This window comes from Miscanthus floridulus, chromosome 1 (genome assembly GCF_019320115.1).
Source record: "Miscanthus floridulus cultivar M001 chromosome 1, ASM1932011v1, whole genome shotgun sequence".
Lineage (NCBI taxonomy): Eukaryota > Viridiplantae > Streptophyta > Magnoliopsida > Poales > Poaceae > Miscanthus > Miscanthus floridulus.
In genome coordinates, this window is record NC_089580.1 from 185,605,901 (window position 1) to 185,624,037 (window position 18,137).

Below are 18,137 nucleotides of genomic sequence, written 5' to 3' on the forward strand. Positions count from 1 at the left end.
ACTCAGATTAATTCTGAAAGCATCATTACTGACATCAGGTGGTCGCAACAAAAGATAATACAAGTGGGATTAGTTGATCTCCAGTTAAGAACTTATAAGATTTTAATATATTGTCGAAAGTATTCTTTAGTATAGAATTTCCATGTAGTACCGGTACAAGCAGTACAATGATAGAACCTTTGATCACTCTGACCAAGCAACAACATACGGAGAAATTAACGAAGGTTGCAGGCAGGATCATGTGTATGTTAGCGAGCCTTATGACTCGTGCAACGAACTGGTCGTTGGGATTTCACTTTTGTACTACTAGGTGGTCAAAGAGACATGTGATGCAGTAGTTTGGATAAGAACACAGCATATTCAGAAATCAGAACAGGGACAGGGTATACATATTTTAGTTTCTTAGTGTATATAAGAGAAACGTGTAGCCATGTTTGTTGGTTAAAAAAATTGTTGCTTGCGTATGTCACTGCGAGCTGCAACTACATGGTAGACTCGCACCTAGGTCTCCGAACAAGTAGTTCATTTCATTGTATATGGTTACTATTTCTCGTTGATGTTCTGACCAGCTCATAGTTTCTTTTCAGTTCATACCTTGTACACTAACAGTTTTTTTTTATGAAGAACAAAACGCGCTTTCTTCGCTTCTGCAGGTAGCCTAGCTCTAGCTAGGTTACCAACTGTGAATTTGCTCAACCGTAAACCATTTCACATCTACTGCCCGATTCGTACATGGAGTTAATATTATATGCTGCTGTGAGGTTTGCTTAGAGTAGAGCTGCTTGATTTTCTCTTCCTTTCGCTTCATCCTTATTCATTGGCAGTTGGTGCCAGTGAAGTACCGTTGCTATGGTTCACCCACCCATCCTTATTCTGCAATGTTCATCAGGCTCTAGAAGGTTGTAACATGGGATAGCTAGTAGGAGTACGTTTTCCACTGTCGTATGGTGCTTTTCATCTGGAAGGAACAGCGTGCGCGTGCCGGCTGGCAGCATGCTGCATCCCAAATTGCCAAGGACGCGACGCCGGCAGCGGGCCCGATCCAGGAACTTGCCGAGAAGGCCCAACGTGCCAAGCGGCCAAGCCGCCAGAGGTTAGGAGGCGAGGAGTTTGGGCCGCAAAGCCTACCTAAGTGGGCAGGGTTTACACGGAAGAATCGGCGGACCGACCTGCAAAGCTTGTGTGGGAGGCCGCGGCCCGCGAGCAGAGGCCAGTTTTTCTGTTTGGAATGGTGTCTCCGGAGTCCGAACAAACCTGTTTCTCTCCATTTTCAAAGACAAAATTGGCACAGTACATGGCAGCATATCATACACAGTCAATCTACAATTCAGTTAAAGAAAAAACGGATACAGTAGCAGCATACGGTGCTCTTTATTTCAAAAAAAATAATAGCAACAACATATACAATTAAATTTTAATGCACATACAACATCGAAAGTGAGACAATGAATGAAAACATATAACGTACTAATGCACAGTCTGACCAATCTGAGACTGGAACAATGTGAGAAGAAAGCAAAGCAACCACTGGCGTCTCAACCCTGAAAACCCCTCAAGCTACGACGGGATAGCAGCCCCCTGGACTTGGGTGCCCCTGCCCCGGTGATACGGCTGCCGGACAGGAAGTCCAGCTTCTGGGTGCTCTGCAGGTTCGGCGGGGCCGTCGGGTGCGTCGCGATTCCACCGCCGCTGAGCGGCCCAGCCTGCCACACCGTGTTCTGCAACGTGCGGTTCCCCGGCAGCGCCACCGTCGCGTAGATGGTGTACGCGCCGCCGGAGTACTCGGCGGCCGGGCCGGCGGGCACGGCGACCCTGAGGGTGTTGTTGGTTAGGCTGGGGTTGCCGGTGCTCTCCAGGTAGGTACTCAGGACGGACACCGCGCCGTTGCCGTCCTGCGAGTGCGAGGCGATGAACACGCTGCTGCCGGCCATGCTGCCCGCGCTCTGGGTGTTGATGCCCCACGCGACCCAGCCGCTGGGGTCCGACGGCGCGCGGAACGCCACGTCGGCGGTGCCGTTCGCCGCGTGGTACGTCCAGTACAGGCTGGCGCCGAGCACGGGGAGGGAGGTGCACCGCTGGAACGACCGCCCCGCGGAGAACTTGGCGGACGAGCAGTTCTGCTGCTGCTGCGCCGTGGCGGTGGACGACGCGGAGAGTACCAGCACGGCCGCGATGAGGAGCAGAGCCGACTGGTCCCGTCCTGCCATTGGAAGTAGTAGAACGGTGAACACGTACGTTCTTGATGTGCTCTTTCTTGCCACTGCGTTGATCGCTAGCTCAGGAGAGAGGCGCGAATGATTGCAGTAGCGAGGTGTGGTCGGAGGCTTCTGAAGCTGTAGACGTGAGAGCGGATGGGAAAGGGAGGTGTGCTATATATATAAGGCATCGTTTAGATTGCGAAAAAATTTCAAACTGATGAATAGTAGCACTTTCGTCTTATTTGACAAATATTGTTCAATCGTGGATCAACTAGGCTCAAAAGATTCATCTCGTGATTTCGAACTAAACTGTGCAATTAGTTATTTTTTTTACCTACATTTAATACTCCATGCAAACGGCTAAAAATTGATGTGATGGAGAAAGAGTGAAAAAACTTGGAATTTGGATGGCATCTAAACATGGGGATTATATTACCGGCGACGTTGTCTGGGCACTTGGCTAACTACGTCGACACTGTCAATCTTTCGTAGTTGCTTAAATATACTAAGTCAGACCATGCTCTTGTATATAATACGGCGAGTATTTTATTTATCTCAATCGCCGTACACGTATCGTATTTCGAATCGCCATATGGTGATGATTGATGAATAGGTCTCGGATCCGTGTGTGACTTGCTCCTGACGGTGTCAGCTGCCTTGCTATCCTATTACAGGGACAGGAACTTGTGTACTGGTTTTCGTTTTCAAATAGAACCTCCCATTTTTTGGCCCAGGTGTTAGGGGACAGTGTCGCATTGAACCTAAGCATAAAGTTTGATTGACTATTTCTAATGGTCGCCTGCTAGGCACAAGAGTCCATCTAGTGTCGATTATAGGGGTTTAATTGATCATCACCCTTTATATTTATATAGCGCAGCTGGTCTTTATACCGAGTACAGAGTCTACCTGATGTTATATAAGACCAGGTGAAGTCTTCATTGTCTATTCAGCTATCAATTATCTTATTACAATATATAGCATTAGAAGAGGCCACCAAGTTTTCCAAGAGTACCTAGAAATACCAAGATTAGTCGAAAAATAAGAGGAAAAGAACATATACAGTAGGATCGGATTTTATGATGATCTAAGTTTATAATAAAACCAATAATTACATATTATTTGAAAATGTTAGATGTTATGGTCATCTAACTATTTAGAATAAACCAGAGGTAAGTGCCTAATATAATTAATATAAATAGCAATTCTGAAACAGTAGATTAAGTAAATACATTAATTTGATTTTCATCATACTAGTTGGAAAAGAAATTATGACAAAAAAATTTCTCAAATACATTAATTACGTCGATGTCGAACTTGGTTAAGCTTTAAATAAATAACATTGTTTTTTATAAGCTTAGTTAACCTTTCAATAATTTGATTTAAGACAATAACCCAAAATTCCTTATATTTTGAGATGGAAGGAGTACTACTTTAAGAAGTTAATAGCAACAAGAGAAGTATAAACACGATGTAATGTGGTGGTTGAAAATGTAAATACATCCATAAAACACATTTATAATTAGCATTTGATGCACATTATGTACAGCCAATTTCAAACAGAGACAATGTAATAGCGTGTAAACAACCACTAGAGACATTTTTTTTTGAGGGAACAGGAGGGGCTTGCGCCCCTGGAAATTTATTAAAAATAAAGGGGGGTTCAAAACCAGGCAGAAAATCGAGCGCTGATCTTCGGCGCAAGCATCACACGGGCGCAATCACCGCGACACGATCTCGCAAAACATGCATCGCTCCTCACATCCCCGCATGGAAGAGACGTGGAATTTCAAATTTAGTGGATGGCTCTAAGATCTTCACGGTCATATTGGATAGCATCACCAGCGGGCTTCTCTTTAATCCCCCAAAACTCCGCAAGTTACGACGGTGCACCTTCCTCCAATGATCGGAGTCTGCCATAACTTTTAATTAGACCGACCATCCGGATAGCGTCCCACAACCGGGGAGATATCCGCTCGTGGTCGACCCGATCATTGGCACAAAGTGGCTCACCAAGGTACTGATGGATGGAGGCAGCGGCCTCAACATCATGTATGCCGAAACGCTCGACGCCATGGGCATCGACTGATCGCGCATCCGACCGACCGGAGCGCCTTTCCATGGCATCGTGCCTGGAAAGCAGGCCATGCCACTTGGGCAGATCGATCTGCCCGTCACCTTTGGGGATCCGACCAATTACAGGATGGATACCCTTACCTTTGAGGTGGTCGGGTTCCACGGAACCTACCACGCCATCCTGGGATGTCCATGCTACGCGAAGTTCATGGCCGTCCCCAACTACACTTATCTGAAGCAGAAGATGCCAGGACCGTGCGGGGTCATCACCATCGGCACCTCCTTCCAGCGCGCCATGAGTGCGAGGTCGAGTGCTGTGAACACGCCGCGGCAATCGTCGCCTCCAAGGAGCTTACTGCCATCAGGAAGGAGGTCGCCGAAGAAGCACCCGACCCCAAGCGGTCGGTCGGGTCCTTTGAGCCTGTAGAGGGCACCAAGAAGGTCCTCGTATATCCTAATGGCTCCAAGGACAAAGTGGTGCGCATTGGCATCACGCTTTCCTCCGAATAGGAAAGCGCGCTCGTCGACTTCCTCCGCGCCAACAGAGACATCTTTGCGTGGAAACCCTCGAACATGCCAGGCATTTCGAGAGGAATCACCGAGCATGCCTTGAAGATCAGGCCAGGTTCCACGCCAGTGAAGCAGCGCCTGCGTCGCTTCGACGAGGAGAAGTGCAGGGCCATCGGTGAGGAGATTGCGAAGCTTTTGGTGGCCGGGTTCATCAAGGAAGTATACCACCTCGATTGGTTAGTCAAACCCTTTCTGGTACAAAAATAGTAGAAAATAGAGAATGTGTGTCGACTATAAGGGTCTCAACAAAGCGTGTCTAAAGGATTCGTTTCCTTTGCCACGCATAGACCAAGTAGTCGACTCAACCTCAGGGTGCGAAACCCTTTGCTTCCTTGATGCATACTCCGGGTACCATCAAATCACGATGAAAGAGTCCGACCAGCTCGCGACATATTTTATCACCCCATTTGTATCGTTCTGCTACGTCACGATGTCGTTCGGTCTAAAAAACATGAGGGCTACTTACCAGCGTTGTATGCTCAAATGTTTCGGGGACCTCATCGGGCGAACTATTGAGGCCTACATGGATGACATCGTGGTCAAGTCCAAACAGGCTGACCAGGTCGTAGCCGATCTAGAGCAGACCTTCGTGAAACTTTGAGCAAACAACATTAAGCTCAACCCCGAGAAGTGTGTTTTTGGGGTCCCAAGGGGTATGCTGCTAGATTTTATCATCTCTGAGCATGGCATCAAAGCCAACCCAAAGAAGATCTCAACCATCATGAGGATAGGTCCAATTTAGAACATAAAGGGGGTACAGCGAGTTATAGGGTGTTTCGCCACGCTCAGCCGCTTTATATCGTGCCTCGGCGAACGATGTCTCCCCCTCTATCAGCTCCTAAAGAAGACAGACTGTTTCGAATGGACGCCCGAGGCCTAGGAGGCACTTGACACGGTTAAGCAACTTTTGACGAAGGCCCCGATCCTAGTCCCTCCAACTGATGGGGAACCGCTTCTGCTCTACATTACGCCACCACGCAAGTGGTCAGCGCCACCCTGGTGGTAGAGCGAGAAGAAGAGGGACACACCCTCAAAGTGAAGCATCCTGTGTACTTCATTAGCGAGGTCTTGTCCGATTCTAAGACTCGCTACCTCCAAATCCAAAAACTCCTGTACACCATCCTCATCGCTAAGAGGAAGTTACGTCACTACTTCGAGTCGCATCCGGTGATGGTCATGACGTCCTTTCCTCTCGGCGAGGTCATCCAAAACCGAGATGCCATAGGAAAAATCGTGAAGTGGGCACTCGAGCTGATGGGTCAAGGCATTTCGTATGCCCCTCGAACATCCATCAAGTCCCAAGTGCTGGCTGATTTCGTTGTAGAGTGGATTGAGGTCCAAATGCTGCCAGCAGTTGTCGACCAAGAATACTGGATGATGTACTTCGATGGATCGCTGATGAAGAAAGTCACTGGCGTAGGGCTGGTCTTCATTTCGCCCCTTGGGGTACGCATGAGGTACATGGTTCGCATCCATTTCCCCTCCAACAATGTGGCCAAGTATGAGGCACTCATCAATGGCCTATGCATCACCGTCGAGCTGGGTATCCGATAGCTCGACGTCCGGGGTGACTCCTAGCAGGTCATCGACCAAGTCATGAAGGAATCAAGCTTCCACAAAGCCAAGATGGTTGCATATTGCTAAGAGGTCCACCAGCTAGAGGACAAGTTCGATGGTCTTAAGCTCAATCACATCCTGAGGCATCTCAACAAGGCGGCTGACGCGCTGGCAAAAACAGCATCCGGTCGAGAGCCGGTGTCGACGGGCATCTTCGCCAGCGATCAGTACAATGGGTTAAGCTCCTAGGACCTATGACAAAGACCAGAGGAGGGAGAGAAGGAACAAAGGTGCACATGTTGTGGCTGGTCATGGTGAGCTAACGCTCGGCGACGCACCGAGGTCATGGCAGGCACAGCAACTGGAGATACGACTTCACCTTGACTCGAGTGGTCAAATTGGTGGTTCAAGGTGGTAGAGCGAAGCAGGGCGATGCTACTAGCATGAGAAATTGGACACTAGAGCGGTGATGGCTGCGCGCGAGCCTGGCGAACTCACGGCGGCAATGGCGATGGAGGCGCTACTGCTGGCGGGCGAGAGGGAAGGCGTGAGAGAGCGAGAGGGTGGGAAGTGAATGGAGCAGCAGGGTCGCCTTAGTCTTCACTGCGTTGCTGCCCGACTAGCTCAGCCATCGCCAGCGTATGACCACCATGTGGTGTCCACGGCCTGGCACGGTCGGCCACTGATGGCGCTCAACGCCAATTCAAACCGGCCATAAGGCCGTCTGATAGTGCCATTTCAAGCCGTTAATACTCCTAATCCATGGTGAGTTAGCAAAAACTCCATTAATAAAAGTTGTAGAGCTACATGTAAACTCCAACTTTGCTTAAATGAGCTTGGTCTAATTTGAGTTGGTTTTCAAATTGTAAAGCATCAAAGTATGGCACATGAAACTATAAACCGGTTTTTTACTTGGAGAAAATTCTGAGTTTGAAAACAGTAATTTGTTGATTCTTGTGAGCCCTATTTGACCAAGTTAGATGCTGAATTAGCTCTTGACCCAAAAATAAAAGTTGTTACTCTAGTCAAGTACTACAACTTTTCTTAAGGGTGCACTACCATGTAAACATTCTATGCTATAGTTTAACTTAGGTCAAACATACAACTTGAAAATAGTAAATTATACTATAACCATGACTTAGAGGCCAAATTAGTCCAAGTCATGAATACCAAAGTTGTTCCATATGACATTCTAAACATGTTTAGGATACCCCTAAGGTCCCACAATCATTTTATACATTGGTCACACATAATGGCAAGCATATACATGCACATGGCTATCATCACATGTACAAAAGTAAGGTGATTTGAGATGAACTTCATATGCTTATGCTCATATATGAATGAATGATGCTTATGCCCATGCAACGCAAGTGCAAAAGTGCAAGCCTAACACCTAGGGTGTTACAGTCGCAAGCCCACACTCGTGGAAGTGGGCGAACGACATCACGTAGCCGTCGGGCGACGACGACGAACCCTCATCGCAGAGCAGCAACCACTCCTTAGCCAAGGTCCACGCGTAGAGAAGACCACGATGGATGAGGCCCTTCATGCGCTAGAAGGTGATGTCAGAATGGCACCATGGATCCATTGGAGGTGGGAGCAGATGGATGCGAGCTCAAAGGTGGCGGAGATGTGGAGGCAGGAAACCTAAGCGTTGGCGGCGGTGGTGTGGCTATGGAGGCAAGGATGCAGGCGTGCGTATGAAACTCAGAGGGCTAACCCTTTGGTTTTATAGGGGCAATGGGTGTGAGGAAACCAACCGCCTACCTAGATCTCCACGCTTGCCATACCCTGTCACCATGTCTCGTCGTGGGGCGTGCGCACGCAACATATGGTTGTCCCCTCGAAAAATGCACTGAACATTTTGCCTCCCTAAATGGGCCATGACCCATCACAGGTAAGAGGGATATGGAGCTAAAAATGCTCCTATGGCCCGTCTAAGCCTAGGAGTTCAAAGGTTGGCCCACCGACGGGTTCGACAACCTGCTCTGAGCCCTTTATAGGGAGGGGTGGAAAGGGATAGGCCCACTAGCGGCCAGTACCTGAGCACACGAGCGCCAAGGGCATCTCGGCCCACATTCGAGCCTCGAACGGATACGATCCATGGTTTTTCCTCAAAGAAAGGTAGAGAGCCCTCGGGACCGATCAAACGGACCTGAGAACTATATGGATTAACCACTAAGAATCTAGAGTCGGTCACCAGCTGACCCAAGCCGAACCCTGCGAATACGATGCCAGGACCCCTCTCGGACTAGCCCGTTAACAACTCACCGAGCACCATGGCTCGTCCATAGAGGGAAATCATGGCATGGCTCAGCCTCTCCATTTTTATCAGAAAAAAATGCTTGAGGGAAGACGATCACGAAGATGAGCCGACCCTCGATCAGACCCCTGCTATGTGCGGGGGCTCGAGGAAAGTTAGACTTGCAAGGAGACCGAATGGACGGTCGTAGAATGACAAACCCCCGTAGGGGTCGAAATCAGGAAAGACCTTTTCTGACCCACCAAATCTCACGGCTATACCCCCGAGAGGCCTGATCACGACAAAAGGGAATCGCCATCCCCAGGACATGCCATGGGAGACAAGAAATGGCTAAGGCCCTCAGAGTCATCCTATTCAGAAAAGCCTCCAAAGGAGTATTCTACTCCTCTGTAGGGTCGAGGGCTACTGTCGGGGACCAATACTAGGGCACCCGAAGAGGAGAAGCTAATGGTCATCAACATTGATTCAACCGACTAGTCAAGAGCACACCTATAGCTCTCTACCTGACCCCTAGGTGCATGGGCTCTGCCTTGCCCGACCTCTGGGGGCGGGCTCCATCTTGCCCAACCTTGAGGCCACGATCTCCACCTCGCCCAACCTTCGAGGGCGGGCGTTTTGGTAGAACTACCTAATCTAATACTTCCCAGGAGTGCTCATCTTTCATTAGACACTAAGCACTCAAGAGATAACACTAAATTACGTGGTCCCGTCGGGCACACCCCAAGGGAGAACCCAAAAATCTACATTTTTTCTTCAGGATCACAAATAAGAGAATAAAGCTTACATCATTATTAACCATTTCTTATATCACTTTTAATACAACATCATAGTATAATATTTATTATTATAATAACGGAATGTAATCATATTATCAGAGTTATGAACAATTTAATTGAACAGCGGAATATAAACATGTGAACAGAGTTAAACCAGAAATAAATATCTATTCATGACATAACGAAGCATCAAAATATAAACTATGACAACAAATTATAAATCTTTCATTTATAAAAACATTTAGTGAGAGTTATAAATAAAGACAATGATCGTAGCGTAAAGAAAATTCTCTCTGACCCCACTAGGAGGAATCCACACACAAGAGTCAGCTCTAGCATCCACCTATCACCTACAACTAGAGGGAAATAAAACCCTTGAGTACTCAATTGTACTCAGCAAGACTTACCCGATAGGAGGAAAGAAAAAGACTCCAAGGATATATAAGGCTATCTGGCTTGTGCGTTTCTTGCATCTGCAGGAAGCATTACTAAGTGTATGTCCTTATATTCGGTTTTATTAGCAGTCGCATTAGTTCATTAACTAACCATTCTATATAAACACCTGTGCTACTTTCAAGCAGGTGGTAAGCAATCAAATTTCCTTTTACCATCTTTCATCTTCCAGTTCTTATTACGGTGCTAGACCATAGACAAGTCGTACCGAATTGCCCACGGATTCGCAAATCAATGCCCCCAGCTAGGTATCCCAAAAACACATGCCCCGTTTGTATCCCTAGGCACAAACTAGGACCAACCCACTACCCTCCTATCATGGGGTCTAGGTCCCCATCCAAACTAGGGAGTCTAAGTCCCCACCCCTGAGTCCTAGACTCAGTGCGGTGCAAGGACCTCCACCCAAAAACTACCTTGATAGTCGGTCTGGAAAGAGCCAAAACCCATAACAAGAGAGTAATAAGTCTTCTCTATATCCATACCCAAGTATGTGCTCGGGATAATAAGTCTGTGACTTACCTAGAGCCCAATGCAATAGCCGGATCATTAACCGACATAGACAGGGAAAACAGTGTAATCAAGCCATGTCCTGTTGGTTGTAGGACACAACCTCTTATATCCACCAATACCCTAAATCATATCCCTACCCAGTCACCATTTTTCCTTTCCACCATTTATATTTTTCAAGTGATAATAATACAGTAATATATTTCCTATCTCTCGCGAGTGACGGGCAATCACTCGACTTCTACCGGAGTCCTCGTAGCATAGCAATCTACATGATCCTATCATACTAGTAAGACTCATAGGATAAAGATTTATATATGCAAGTGGGTTTCATTCAACTCCTTAAAACTTAATGTACAAATATAATTTAAAGTGCAGAAAATAGGGGTTATGCATCGGGACTTACCTGGGTAAGATTTAATCAGAAGTTAGCTTTCCTATCATGGCAGGCACGATCTCCAAAAGTACCATTTCTCCAGCAACTCCTAATGACTCTGTGATCCATCGATGTCCCTATTATGATATGCAATGCGATGCAATGCAAAGACATAATTAATCGACTACAACCGTGACTCAGTAAAATATGATTTACGCCTCTCAAATTAATAAGCTAGTTCTAACGATGACCGTACTATATATCCATGTCGTCGAATAAGGTGCTATTTCCCAACAATTGCTTTAGTTATACAAACCCAAGTTGTCTCTTTATTCTATTCTATCAATTTATTCTTTATTCGAAATAGGGCATCATTATCTATCTAGCAAACTAATTGTTCTAGAGCTACAAAAATTACAGTTAGTAGCTAATATTGCTAGGAACCTACTGTAAAAATTTCAGATCCAACACTATTACCAATTTATCACAATAATTCCTATAAGTTTATATTTTTATAATATTAAGTATCTCATATTAATTATATAGCTCTCAAGAATATTATCAAACTATATGAACAAAATATACTAGCAGATAGATCATGATTTTAGGAGACTAACAAAATTGATTTGGCATTTTTATGATTTTTCTACGATTTATTTTCAAATTTTGAAGAGCACTGAATTAACCAAAACAAAAAACAACACAAAAAGAACAAGGGCCCAAGCAGCTCAGCTCGGCCCGCAAGCGTGCGCTGTAACACCTCAGGTGTTTAAATACTAAAATATGCCATGTCATCATATGCATAGCACATCATTCATGTGTTAGTAAAATTTTGATATGCATACACTAAAACAAGTTTACCTTTATGTGGTATGTGTTGAATTGTATTGTTTGAATCAAGTTCAAAATTTTGTTTGGATTTGAATTTTCAAGAAAAATCCTGATTTTCAGTATTTAAATCCTACCCTAAAAACTCATTTCAAAATCTAAGCATATTTTGGGGTTGAGCCTAAAAGCAAAAGTGTAGAGCTTGTCAAGTTATATAAAGTTTGTTTTTGGAGTTTTCAAAGTTGTTATGAAAAAATTGAAGTAATTTGAAAAGGCGAAATTCTTTAAATGTCCCCTATTTGAATTCAAATTTGCATTTCAAAATGTAGACCGAATTAGGAGGTGGTTATAAAATCAAAGTTGTAGAACTTTGAATTTTGAGCAACTTTTATTTTTAGGAGATTTTTGAGTTGTTATACAAATTTGGGAGTAATTTGGCTTTGAAAACGAATGGCAATTTTGTAAATAAGTGGAACAGTGCCATGGCGACCGCCCCACCATCGACGTGCTTCTCCTGGCTTCCAGTCATGCCTGTGGCCGCCCTTGGCTTTGTGCTGGCATAGAGAAGGCTAGTGACGTGTCTTCCTCTTGCTTCCTTGGCCGCCCTATAAAGCTCAGACGTCGTCGTCGTTCTTCCTTCCTCTTCCTCTGTTTTCCCTAATGCCACCGCCTGCTGCTCTGTCAGTGCGTTTACCATCACCGTAGTGCCTCACCAGTCGTAGTCAAGCCTGTCCTAGCTTCGTATTCTCCTTGCGAACCCAGTCCTCTAGCCGTTGTCGCCTGATTCCATTGGGAACCCGCTACGCGCTTTTCTTCCTCGCGGCCGGTAGCGTCACCGGTGATCCCGTTTCACCGCGGCCAGCGCTCTCCGGTGAGTCTTGGCTCTTGCACAGTGTACCTACAGCTTCGTCTTGGTGCCATGGTGCTTAACACCTCATTGCTTGGTCAATTTGTCCATCATAGTCACTGGTTGACCGCCGTCGTCGTTGTTTGCGCCGCCATGATCACCGTGGACGTCGACCAACATCTCCGTTGATCCTCTGACCTCGCTCTTTGCTCCATCACGTTCGGGGTGAGCTGCTGGACCTTCCTGTGCCATTTATTTAATTGCTACCAGGGCTCCTATCGCCGACGTAGTGTCGCCGAGCCACCGCATCCGCCATGGCCGGAGTCAGGCTTGTATCGTGTCGTAATTAATCTCCGTAGTGCCACAAATCGATGCGCCTAGTCATGGTGAACGTGTTGGTATCTTCACCGTCGCTGTTGGTCTCACCGTCGGCGAGGAAGCAGTCGGTCAGCGCCGTTGTTGCCGTAGTCAAACGCGAGAGGATGAAGATGACATGTGGGGTCACCTTGTCAGTGACTCAGTAGGTTTGAAAATGGATTTTTCTATTTTGCAGATTTGAATGAATAGTAATGTGATTTGTTATTTTTGTGTAGATTTATTTAGAGCTCCAAAAATTATGAAAATTTTTGTGTGACCTCTCTGTGATGTATATTATTTAAGAAAAATATGAAATGTTGATTATAAGTACTTTTTAAATGTGATAAAAATTGCTCAATTAATTAATAAGTGAGGTTTCCATGATTTTGCTAGCCTTAATTAATTATCCAAAAATTATGAAAATTGTTTTGCCACTTAGTTATCATGTAATGAACATTTACAAAAATTTTGAGCTCAATTAGAATAAGTTGATTTATTTCATAATTTTGAATTAAATAATTAATTCATAAAAGCAAATAGTAACCTTTAATGATTTAGGTTTTGTTTGAAATTTTGGATTTAGTGATGACCTTGGATCATTAGTTGGTAATGATCCTTGGCAATTGATGTATGTGTTACGAAAAAGGTTTAGTTCGTTTGACTTGCAACTGTACCACGAAGGAAAGTTATATTCGAATTGTTAATTTTGCATCCATCATCAAGCATCATGTTTCATATCCCGCATCATGTTAAACATGGCATTGTTACTACGTGTAGTGAACGAAGGTGAACACAGTGGTAGTTAATCAAGTTGCAGAGGAGGTTAATCCGTCTGTTGAGGTCGGATCTGATAATTGTAGGAACAGTCGCAGGAACCTAACTTTTCCGTCAACGAAGGCAAGCCCCGGATGCATTTAAACCTACCTTGTGTTTTACAAGTTTTTATCGCTTTTGCTTTTATATACTGCATTAAGTGATTAGGAGTCAAGTGGAAACCTAATTGGTGCATTACCAACCTTGTTTTTCCATATCTACCTTGTTACCAGTTTTACTTCGTAAATGCCTAGTTATGCTTAGCCATGCTTAGACAGATAAAAGTCGGGTGATTACCTGTCACCCGCGAGTTTTAAATGAATCTTTGGTTACGTTCGATTACTTATGTTATCATGAGATATGAGCATGTGGAGTAATAAATCTAGACCGGGTGGACTCGGTGTGTGAGAGCCACAAGACATGGAGGTCTTGTGAGCGGCTTCTTTCCGCCTGTGTCGATTAAGGTCCGTCCGTTGTTGAATTGCATGAGGTGAGACTTTGTAGTACTAACCACATACTTCGATAAGCCTTAACTTGGCTATTCTATTACGAGAATGGCTACTCGCGCACTGGGAGTGGAGAGATGGCGGGAATAGCGTGTACCCATGTGGCAATGGGCTGGATTGGTGGAGTACTATATTCTCGGGTGGCCGTGGACCCATTCTTGTTTTAGAGGATCTGAGGACAGGTTGGTATATATAGGTCGGGGACCTGCATACGTCGTGTGGTCTGGAATTCCCAGCTAGGTTTATAATTGGTTCGAATCGTCGTTGCTCCTCGGTTATGGAGACTCAACTCACTGTTCATCATCGTAGTTAATAACTGAAAACTTGAGTAAGGTTTGAGAAAGAGTTTGATATGAAGTTCATGATCTCATTATAGATCATGGCAGATTCATATGTGGTTCTTATAAAGTTTTATATGTTGAAGTAAAGAATTTTGTTAAAGAGCTTTTACGCAAAAGAACTTTGATTATTGCTAAAGCCATACCTTGAATCCCTGAGCCTACATTCCTGAGTCTTCTCAGTTTTTATTCTAGTTAAGTCTTATTGAGTACTTTTGTACTCAGGGTTCGTTGACCCTTGTTGCAGGTGAGCCTCATGAGCAGGTCTGTTTTAGACCTTGTTGCATGACTGTTGTTCAGGTCGATGACGATAAATGAATGTGTGATCCTTGGACAGGATGCTTATTTTGTGTGTTATATTTATGTTAATTATGCCACTCCACTACTACTATGGTTTGTAATAATTATCTAACTTAGTTTGTAAGGTTTGAAACAACTGGTTTGTAAATTAAGTTATCATAAGACTTCCGCTATTTTACTCTGATGTGTATATTTGAATAAATGTTGTAATACTGTAATGACTGTGTAATGTGATCCTACTCAGAAATCGTGGATGATTCGGGGTTCCCCGAGGACACCCGACAGACTTCTTAAGTTACCAGGAACATATGCATAGTTGTCAAAGGTCGTTGGACAGTGACAAGTGCATGTGGGTCCTATAATTTAGGAGGTTCTACCATAGAATGGTATCAGAGCGATCGTTACAAAGTCTTTGTTGTATTGTTTTACAAAAACTTCAAAATGATTTAGGACAAATAGATATAACTTGTTAATTTGGTCCAAATTGCTTCTGGCTTATCTTATTTCATTCTCACCATTCCTTAATTGTTTAAGAAGGCTTTGTATAGTGGAGTAGTAATCTTATTATGCCCTATATAAAAATAATTGTGGTTATGTACATTATAAGCTTTGATGTTTTTGTTCGTAAGAACGATTCATGCATCATGATTAATTCACTTGTTACTTCCTTCACCCTGAGTCTAGGTTTGGTAGTGAGTCTAGGTTAAGTTATGTAATCCATCCTAGTTGCTCTTTAGATTTTGATCAGATTGTCCTTAATTGGATTAATCTTGCTTCCTACAGTATGGCTCGCACCAATGTAACGCCCCGTAAGTCTGTTGGACCTAAAGGAGTTCCTCAGTCACCAACTTGCCCCTAGAAATGATGGTGCTAGCAGTAGCAGCTCTAGGCCTGAATCCCCAGGTAGAGATACAGAGGCTTTTAGTAGAGTTAGCATGGGCTACTAGAGATAGGGCCTTGGATGCCATCCGGGTGGGCAAGTTAAAGGATCAATTGAAGTGTCGCACCACCGCTCATAAGAACTACGAGCGTATGTTAGTTCGTACGGTGGAAGGGAGAAATAAGGCTTGGCATAGGGAAGATGTAGCTAGAGCTAGAACGCATGAGCTAGAATTTTATATAGAAGATTTAGAAGAACATAATACTACTTTGCATGAAGAAAGTCCATAGGCTGAGCAACCTCCTGGATCCAAATCATGAACCTCGAGCTGATGCAATGGACCCTGGTGTCGTCATTGCTGATGATGATGAAATTGAAGGGGAAGAAGAAGAAGATCTAGAAGAATTAGTGATGGTTGATGAAAGTGATAATGAAGGCAGAAAATGTTTCCAAATGGATACCGATCACGAGGTTTGATGTGATCGAGGAGAAGAGTAGAGTTGTAAAATAGGAGATCTAGTTAAGTTAAGTAGTCTTGTTTAATAATTATCGAACTTAGTTTGTAAGGTTTGAAACAACTGGTTTGTAAATTAAGTTATCGTAAGACTTCCACTATTTTACTCTGATGTGTATATTTGAATAAATGTTGTAATACTGCAATGACTCTGTAATGTGATCCTGCTCGGAAATCGTGGATGATTTGGGGTTCCCCGAGGACACCCGACAGACTTCTTAAGTTACCAGGAACATATGCATAGTTGTTAAAGGTCGTTGGACAGTGACAAGTGCATGTGGGTCCTATAATTTAGGAGGTTCTACCACAAAATGGTATCAGAGCGATCGTTACAAAGTCTTTGTTGTATTGTTTTACAAAAACTTCAAAATGATTTAGGACAAATAGATATAACTTGTTAATTTGGTCCAAATTGCTTCTGGCTTATCTTATTTCATTCTCACCATTCCTTAATTGTTTAAGAAGGCTTTGTGTGGTGGAGTAGTAATCTTATTATGCCCTATATAAAAATAATTGTGGTTATGTACATTATAAGCTTTGATGTTTTTGTTCGTAAGAACGATTCATGCATCATGATTAATTCACTTGTTACTTCCTTCACCCTGAGTCTAGGTTTGGTAGTGAGTCTAGGTTGAGTTATGTAATCCATCCTGGTTGCTCTTTAGATTTTGATCAGATTGTCTTAATTGGATTAATCTTGCTTCCTACAGTATGGCTCGCACCAATGTAACGCCCCGTAAGTCCGTTGGACCTAAAGGAGTTCCTCATCACCAACTTGCCCCTAGAAATGATGGTGCTAGCAGTAGCAGCTCTAGGCCTAATCCCCAGGTAGAGATACAGAGGCTTTTAGTAGAGTTAGCATGGGCTACTAGAGATAGGGCCTTGGATGCCATCCGGGTGGGCAAGTTAAAGGATCAATTGAAGTGTCGCACCACCGCTCATAAGAACTACGAGCGTATGTTAGTTCGTACGGTGGAAGGGAGAAATAAGGCTTGGCATAGGGAAGATGTAGCTAGAGCTAGAACGCATGAGCTAGAATTTTATATAGAAGATTTAGAAGAACATAATACTACTTTGCATGAAGAAATCCATAGGCTGAGCAACCTCCTGGATCCAAATCATGAACCTCGAGCTGATGCAATGGACCCTGGTGTCGTCATTGCTGATGATGATGAAATTGAAGGGGAAGAAGAAGAAGATCTAGAAGAATTAGTGATGGTTGATGAAAGTGATAATGAAGGCAGAAATGTTTCCAAAATGGATACCGATCACAAGGTTTGATGTGATCGAGGAGAAGAGTAGAGTTGTAAAATAGGAGATCTAGTTAAGTTAAGTAGTCTTGTTTAGGTGCGGGCTTGTGCTTAAATAAATAAACCTAATGTAACGTGTTTGCAGTAAGCTCTTTTAATATCTCAATAAAAGCTTGTGAGTAAAGTTTGGTCTGTTATGAACAGATGCCTCGTACTCGTGCTTCAGATATTCCTGGTCCTTCGCATCACGAGGGTGGTGTTCCTGATCCACCACCAGTTTCGCCAACTTTAGCTGATGCTATAGCAGCACTGGTCCATGTGACCGTAGAAAATGCTCGATTGCTTCAAGAGATAGCTCAGAGTAATCAGAATATGGTGCAAGGAAATCGTGGCCGCAATCATAACAAGCAGGAGGCTACGTATGTTGATTTTATAGATACAAGACCACCAGTGTTCACCAAGGCCGATGAACCACTAGAGGCTGATGATTGGCTTCGGACCATGGAGCAGAAATTTGATCTTATACCATGCACGGAGATGCAGAAACCTATGTTTGCCGCTCGGCAACTTAGAGATGCAGTAGGTGCCTAGTGGGCAAATCTAGTGGCTATGCAACCAGCTGGCATTCCAATAACTTGGGCTGAGTTCCGTACTGCCTTCAGAGCTCATTATATTCCAGAAGGAGTGATGGCCATGAAGCTGGATGAGTTCCTTGCTTTGAAGCAAGG

General features: G+C 44.3%; 1 protein-coding gene across 1 annotated transcript; it reads right to left on the minus strand.

Annotated features, from left to right (window-relative positions):
* Nucleotides 1-1,535: 1,535 nt before the first annotated feature.
* Nucleotides 1,536-2,207, minus strand: LOC136505250 (cytochrome b561 and DOMON domain-containing protein At5g47530-like). Its single transcript, XM_066500402.1, has one exon. It carries the CDS (start codon nt 2,205-2,207, stop codon nt 1,536-1,538), a length of 672 nt encoding a protein of 223 aa, XP_066356499.1.
* Between the last annotated feature and the right edge of the window lie 15,930 nt (nt 2,208-18,137).